The sequence below is a fragment of the Zootoca vivipara genome, chromosome 2, assembly GCF_963506605.1.
Source record: "Zootoca vivipara chromosome 2, rZooViv1.1, whole genome shotgun sequence".
NCBI lineage: Eukaryota > Metazoa > Chordata > Lepidosauria > Squamata > Lacertidae > Zootoca > Zootoca vivipara.
In genome coordinates this window covers 770830-778957 of record NC_083277.1, presented here as the reverse complement: position 1 = coordinate 778957, position 8128 = coordinate 770830, and the positions used below count along the sequence as shown (strand labels likewise).

At 50.1% G+C, this 8128-nt stretch overlaps 1 protein-coding gene across 1 annotated transcript; it reads right to left on the bottom strand.

Moving 5' to 3' along the window:
* Positions 1-1652: 1652 nt before the first annotated feature.
* Positions 1653-4494, bottom strand: LOC132591677 (oocyte zinc finger protein XlCOF6-like). The gene has a single exon (XM_060271138.1). The coding sequence runs from the start codon at positions 4483-4485 to the stop codon at positions 2947-2949; it is 1539 nt and encodes a 512-aa protein (XP_060127121.1). The 5' UTR covers positions 4486-4494; the 3' UTR covers positions 1653-2946.
* Positions 4495-8128: the final 3634 nt, after the last annotated feature.

The window sequence follows — 8128 nt, the reverse complement described above, 5'->3', positions numbered from 1 at the left end:
GGCCTGGAGAGTTTCCACTCTTACAACTCTTAACACTCCGAGTCTTTTGATGGTTTGAAGACATCCACTACAACGGAACCTCTATCTAATTCCCTAGCACTTCTATGGTTTCTCCCCTGTATGAGTTTGTTGATGTTTTGTAAGAAGTCCGCTCTCTCTTTAAAAAAACAAAAACAAAAACAATTTATTAAATTTTCCAATTACATACCAATTATATCATATCAATTATTTCAAATTATACAAATACATATCAATTAAACCAAATATTATGCCAAATCATAAAAAAAAAATTTGGACTTCCCATGCTTCAAAGTCTGGGGATTCTGACTAACGCTACTCCCTGCCATGCTAGTCCAAATTTCAAAATCTTATCATTATAATCCATTATAGTCCCGATCTTTCCCCAGCAATTCTTCTAGTTGTTATTTTCCTCTTTTGTCGCAGCTTTTGAGCTAGACATCAAGCGAGATTTAACACAAAATCATTCTTCCTGTGTGGGTTTTTTTGTCCAGTCCAGCCTCCCCTTAAATCCTCCTTTTACAAACTGGAGTGCTTCTCCGGCCGCGCAGACATTCAAGCAGGAGCAGACGCCATCTTGAAGATCTCAGATATCGTATTCCAGCTTCTCCTCAAAAAGTCCACCGATTGCCGAAATGCAGCTTTTTCAGGCGGGGAACAGCCGAACAGAAATATTCACACTCTTCTTATAACAGATTTATGGCTCCCCCGCCCTTTAGCTGCTCTCTGCCTCCTGAATCTTCAATTAGGCAGCTCTTATCTTGTTCAAATTCAAAGTGTGTCACGGCTCATAAATCCACTTATAATTGTCCAGAAAGTATTTAAGCGAGCTCCAGTGAAAATATAACCAGCTGGGGAGGTTTTGCTCTTACATACTTGGCAAAACAGCGTCCAAAAACATACAGAATATAAATCCTCTATTATATAAACTCCAATAGCCACACAGTTTATTTCCTAATTTCTCGTTTGTTCCAAATATTAAGGACCGTCCGTCCAGGGAAGGTGGTTAGTGCTTCTTAAGGTATCCTATATAATAAAGTCCCTGTGTCCCTGCGCCCAAGCTGTCCCGTGTGTCCCTGGGTTACTGCGCATGGGCCCCAGGGAGACAGGGATTGGACAGCAGAGACTGCACGTGGCCGTTTGCGGTTGGTTGCATCTCAAAGGCTTACAGGCTGAGGCAGCTCTCTGCTCCTCTTCCTGATCAGTTCCCAGCGTCTCTCGGCCTCTCCCCCCCCCCAAGGCTACCGCCGTCTCACCGCTTCTCTGCGCGCCTCCTCCAGCCACCCACAGTTGAGCAGGACGCGCCCCTGGCCCGCCACGGCCCGGCCCCTGGCAACAGCCGTCTCTAATAACACAGTGAGAGGAGGGGAAGGGGAAGGGGGAAAACCACGCCAAATGGCTGCAAACGGCAGTCTAATACGACGTTGGGAGGAGGGGAAGGGAAAGGGAGCAAGGAGGGGCTTGCATGGGCTCAGAATGGGGAAGCTACCGCTTGGCATGCTGGGAGTTGTAGTTTTTAGCAGGAGGTTTCCCTCCAAATCGCTGTTCCGCGCCTCGCCTCCCGACTGCTCTAACACACTCTCTCTCTCTCTCTCTCTCTCTCTCTCTCTTCCCTCCCTCCCTCCCTCCCTCCCTCCTGGCCGGACAAGCGCCTCACAAGCGTGAGGAGGAGGCTGCTTTCAAAAACTTTGTACCAGGTGAGAGGGAGGGAGGGAGGGGAAGAAATAGATATGAGGTATCACCCCACGACCCTTCGTGGGGAGGGGAAAGGACTCGAGGGGAGGGGAAACTGAAGCAGGTCGGGGAAGGAGGGTAGTGGGTTACTTTGTGTGTGGGGAGATATTGAGGGGAAACTGAGGCGGGAAAAGGGGTGGTGTGTGTGTGTGTGTCACGCTGCGACTATTAAGGTGGGGGTGGGGAGGCATGTTGTGGCTGCTGATATTGATATTGGGGGCGGGGAGGGTTGGCGAAAAATAATTGTCGTTCTGAGGGGGGAAGGGTGGATAGGGTGGCTCTGGAGAAACTTCAGGTGCTGCAGCAGAGGGGGGAGGGAGGGAATATCGTATGGGCTGCTGGGGGTTGGGCTGGATGACCCCTGGGGTTCCCTTCCAACTACCAACTACACAATTCTATGATAATTGGGGGGGATTTGGGGGGGGAGAAGTGAAGCAGAGATAGGTTAATGTTGGAGGTTTCCAAGCAGAGGTTGGATGGGGTCATCTGTCAGGGATGCTTTGGCTGAGACTCCTGCATTACAGGGGGTTGGACTGGATGACCCCTGGGGGTACCTTTCAACTCTATACAATTCTACGATCACTGCACACCCATGTTCTCTAGCCACTGGCTCTGCAGGGATTCAGAGCGGAAACTTGAGGCGCTGCAGCAAGGAAGGAGGAACAGGGAAATACCTTATGGGTGGGCTGCAAGGGGATTGGACTGGATGACCCCTAGGGTTCCCTTCCAACTCTATACAATTCTATGATAATTGCACACCCATGTTCTCTAACCACTGGGATGTTCTAGTGCCCGTTTACTCAACGGGCTGAATTACAATAGTAGAAAATAAAAGGTTTCGCTTCCCTTTTCCTTCTGTCCAGATCATTCTTTTCCCCCCTTGATGTGGTATTTCCTTGATTCTCTTATCACTCAGAAGCTGGAATTCCTGGCGGTATCTTCTCCCCCGTTTTTTTGAAGCATGTCCATGAATTTAAATCCAATTGTTTCTCTTAAATCATGGAACTCGCGTCTGGGCCGAGCACCCATGGGGGCCGGAACTCCTAGAGGCCACCCTGTTCGAGCGTAAGAAGTCCACTCTCAGTGAAGCTCTTTCCACACTCCATGCATTTAAATGGTTTCTCCCCTGTGTGAGTCCATTGATGAATTCTAAGGTCTCCACTCTGACTGAAGCTCTTTCCACACTCTATACAGTTAAATGGTTTTCCCTGTGTGCGTCCATTTATGTCTTCTTAGTGTTCCACTACAAGTGAAGCTCTTTCCACACTCCATACATTCAAATGGTTTTTCCCCTGTGTGGGTTTGATTATGTAAATTAAGGTTTCCACTCTGACTGAAGCTTTTTCCACACTCCATGCATTTAAATGGTTTCTCCCCCGTATGAGTCCGTTGATGAATTCTAAGGTTTCCATTCTGACTGAAGCTCTTTCCACACTCCATGCATTGAAATGGTTTCTCCCCCGTATGAGTCTGTTGATGAGTTCTAAGTACTTGATTAGAAGTGAAGCCCTTTCCACACTCCATGCATGCAAATGGTTTCTCCCCTGTGTGAGTTTGATTATGTAAATTAAGGCTGTCACATCTACTGAAGCTCTTTCCACATTCCTTACATTTAAATGGTTTCTCCCCCGTGTGAGTCCGTTGATGAATTCTAAGGTGTCCACTCCCACTGAAGCTCTTTCCACACTCCATGCATTGAAATGGTTTCTCCCCTGTGTGAGTCCGTTGATGAATTCTAAGGTTTCCACTCTGACTGAAGCTCTTTCCACACTCCATGCATTGAAATGGTTTCTCCCCCGTATGAGTCTGTTGATGAGTTCTAAGTACTTGATTAGAAGTGAAGCCCTTTCCACACTCCATGCATGCAAATGGTTTCTCCCCTGTGTGAGTTTGATTATGTAAATTAAGGCTGTCACATCTACTGAAGCTCTTTCCACATTCCTTACATTTAAATGGTTTCTCCCCCGTGTGAGTCCGTTGATGAATTTTAAGGTGTCCACTCTGACTGAAGCTCTTTCCACACTCCATGCATTTAAATGGTTTTTCCCCTGTGTGAGTCCGTTGATGAATTCTAAGGTCTCCACTCTGACTGAAGCTCTTTCCACACTCTATACATGTAAATGGTTTCTCCCCCATGTGAGTCCGTTGATGAATTCTAAGGTCTCCACTCTCATCGAAGCTCTTTCCACACTCCATGCATTTAAATGGTTTCTCCGCTGTGTGAGTTTGATTATGTAAATTAAGGCTGTCACTTCTACTGAAGCTCTTTCCACATTCCATGCATTTAAATGGTTTTTCCCCTGTGTGAGTCCGTTGATGAATTCTAAGGTGTCCACTCCGACTGAAGCTCTTTCCACACTCCATGCATTTAAATGGTTTCTCACCAGTGTGAGTCTGTTGATGAATTCTAAGTTTTCCAGTTTGACTGAAGCTCTTTCCACACTCTGTACATTCAAATGTTTTCCCCCCTGTGTGAGTTTGATTATGTAAATTAAGGCTGTCACTTCTACTGAAGCTCTTTCCACACTCTGTACATTCAAATGTTTTTCCCCCTGTGTGAGTTTGATTATGTAAATTAAGGCTGTCACTTCTACTGAAGCTCTTTCCACACTCCATGCATTTAAATGGTTTCTCCCCTGTGTGAGTCCGCTGATGAATTATAAGTTTTCCATTTGAAGTGAAGCTCTTTCCACACTCCATGCATTTAAATGGTTTCTCCCCATGTGAGTCCATTGGTGAATTCTAAGGTTTCCACTCTGACTGAAGCTCTTTCCACACTCCATACATTTAAATGGTTTCTCTCCCATGTGAATCCGTTGATGAATTCTAAGGTTTCCACTTTGACTGAAGCTCTTTCCACACTCCATGCATTTAAATGGTTTCTTCCCTGTGTGAGTCCGTTGATGTTTTCTTAGTGTTCCACTGTCACTGAAGTTCTTCTCACACTCCATTCTTTCAGACTGCTTCTCCTCTCTCTTTTCACACTCCATGTATTTAAATGCTTTCTTCATTATTCCCATTGAACGTGGCCCCCCAGAATTCTGACTGTCTTCTCCATTGTCTGCTTTGGGGGGCAAAGAGGGGAGGAACTCCTATTTGTTTTCTAGGAAGAGAAGAAAGGAATATTACAGACATCAATCAGCACATGCTCTTATTTTAAAATCTCTCTTGTCCTCCATGTTCCCAGTTTTCAGCAAATACAAATGAAATAATGCCAAATAATGGTAATGCAGTTCAAAAGCATTATCTTAGAATACGGTTGAACTGTGCGGTTTATTTTTGTAATCAAAAGTGGTTTCTCACAGGAAAGGGAGCTGCTCTATGTCCATGAACCTGCCCACTATTCATCAGGGTCCTAAGTTCATCATGAAGTTCTTCATCTTCTGCACAATAATCCCCCACCCCTTAGGGCACATTTTGTCCCCTTCGGCCTCTAGATCTTTATTAATCATCTGCACAGTCCCTTTGGCTTCTGGAGGTGCATACTGACCTGTCACAGTGGCCGGAGCAGGCTACTTCAGAGTAACGACGCTACGCAGCTCTGCATTTTATTCTTTTATTGGTGCTGCGTATTTACAGTGCTGAAGTCATTGCTATTTACACGGAACGATGGGGTCATTACGTTGCAGAACCTCCGAATGGCTTTTGGCACGTCTTTCCCCAACACAAAAGCCTTGGAAGACCCATCCTCTTTCCCCTCCTCTTTCTCCGTAATTCCGGAGTTGGGGGGATGGGTCTCCCCCCCTTATTTGCCCCTTCCTGTCCCACCTGGGACCCTGGCTCCGCTACCTTGCCTGAGCCTCGGACACGACTTCCTGCTTCCTCACTGGAATCGGAGCTCCCTCTGCTTTCCCCTGTGCTCGGGGATGGGCTTGAACTCAGGAGGGGAGGGACTTCGCGGTATCCCCTGTCCCTCACATCCACCCCCCTCCCAAGCTCTCCTTCTCCCCTCCCCAAGTCCCCCCAGGTGTCGGTGACGACTCGAAGCCTAAGAACTCAGTACTTTCCGAACCCGTTGGTGTGAACACCTCCTCCCAGTCCTGCGAGCCCCCCCCTTCCGCCTGGGAGGACTGGAATCCCAAAAAGTCCGTGGCGTCCGAGCTAGTGGGGGTAAAAATGTGCTGCCAATCTGCTTCTTCCTCTGACTGCGTGGATCTCGGTGACACCCATATCTCGTCTTCTGGTTCCTCAAACTCCGCTTCCCAGCGCCATGGTGAACTGCTCTCCCGTGCTTCCTCCTCCTCCCCCTCCCTTTCCATGTGCCCGGGCTTGGGTCTGTGGGGAAAGAGGGCGTGAAATTCTTCCACCAAGAATTCCTCCTGTATCTGAGTGGCTGGGACCCATTCATTCTGGGACGGTGGAGCATCCTCCCATGCCATGAGGTACTCCAGGCCCCCCACCCCTCTCCGTGAATCCAGGATGGCCGTGGCCTCATTGAGTTGCTCCCTGCCTCCCCACTCCCCCCCTCCCTCGGGGGTTTGTTCGCTGCCTCGGAGCCTGCTGCTTTCCCTGTACGGCGACAGCAGCGATCTATGAAACACTGGGTGCACCCTCATGTCCTCCGGCAGTGCCAGTCTGAAGGCCACCGGGTTGACCTGCTGCGTGACCGTGAAGGGGCCCAACCTTCTGCTCGCCAGCTTTTTGCACCTCCCTCTGATGGGAAGGCCCTCCGAGGACAACCAAACCTTGTCCCCCACCCTGATGACCTCCCCTTGTCGCCTGTGGCGATCTGCCCCCTTCTTGTACGCTTCCTTGGCTCTCTCCAAGTGTTCTCTGAGCTGCTGGTGCACCGTCTCCAGTTCCTCTGCCCAATCCTCAGCCTGCGGGCCCTCCCCCTCCTCCTCCCCCTCCCTCTCTGGGAAAGATCTGAGGTCCCGCCCATAATTGGCCTTAAAGGGCGACACCCCTGTGGAGACGTGCACTGCATTATTGTAGGCAAATTCTGCCAGTGGCAGGCGATCCACCCAGTCTGTTTGCCTCTGGCTGACGTAGCATCTCAGGTACTGCTGCAGAATGGCGTTGACCCTCTCCGCCTGTCCATTGGTCTGCGGGTGTCTAGCCGTCGACAAGCTGACCTCCACCTGCAGGAGGTTCATGAGCCGCCGCCAGAACCTGGAAACAAATTGGCGGCCTCTATCCGAAATAACTCGTAAAGGTAATCCATGCAGTCTGAAGACGTGGTCAACAAACAGTTTGGCTGTTTCTTCTGCGGAGACCGCTCTGGCACACGGTATAAAGTGGCACATTTTGGACATAAGGTCCACCACCACCAACACTGCGGTCTTGCCTCTGGAAGAAGGCAGATCTGTGATGAAGTCCATGGATACCACTTCCCACGGCCTGTGTGGTGTGGCTAAGGGCTCCAGCAATCCTGCTGGCGGTGCTCTGACCACCTTTGCCCGCTGGCAGGTGTCACAGCCCCGTACATAGTCTCGAACGTCTTCCCGCACCCCTGGCCACCAGAAGTGTCTCATGACCAGGTGAGCGGTTTTGTCCCTTCCAAAATGACCCGCCGTTGGGTTGTCGTGCATCTGCTTGAGGACCTTACGTCTAAGCTGGGTGGTGGGCAGGTACAGTGCACCCTTGTAGAAAAGCAGCCCTCTGCGTTCTGCAAAGTCTTTTGCTTGCTCCCTCCCCCCTCTCAGTTCTCTGAAGATGCGGTTGGCAAATTCATCCGCTGCCGTCAGTGCTGTGAGTTCTGCCTCGCTCACCACTGCTGCTCCGCAGGACCATGCTGACGGGGGGAAAATGTGCCTGGGTGCCGGTGGCGCCTCCTCCTCCATGTACTCCGGTTTGCGGGAGAGGGCATCCGCCCTGACATTCTGCTCCCCCGGGATGTAGTGGATGGCGAAGTTGAAGTTCGAGAAGAACTCTGCCCACCGTATCTGCCGCTGGTTGAGCACCCTGGCAGTTCTCCAGAACTCCAGGTTCTTGTGGTCTGTGCACACCTGGATGGGGTGCTTGGCGCCCACCAGGAAGTGTCTCCAATGCTGGAACGCAGCGTGGATCGCAAGAAGTTCCCTATCAAGCACCGTGTAGTTGCGCTCTGGCTGGGTCAGCTTCCTGGAGAAGAAGGCACAGGGTCTCCACTCTCTGTTGGCGTCCAGTTGCAACAAAATGGCGCCCAGAGCTCTATCTGAAGCATCTGTCTCCACACGAAGGGGCGCGTCCTGTACCACGTGGAACAGGTTCTGGTCTGAGGCGAACACCCTCTTGAGGCTTTCGAACGCTGCTTGCGCCTCTGGTGTCCACCTGAACTTCTGCTTGCCTCTCAGGCAGTCAGTGATGGGAGCCGTAACGCGAGAGAAGTTCTTGATGAACTTCCTGTAGAAGTTGGCGAAGCCTAGTAGGCGTTGGGCATCTTTGCGCGTCCTGG

Bases quoted from the DNA above. Each gene is read 5' to 3' on its own strand.
- LOC132591677 (XM_060271138.1), bottom strand. From the start codon at position 4,485: ATGGACTCACATGGGGAGAAACCATTTAAATGCATGGAGTGTGGAAAG.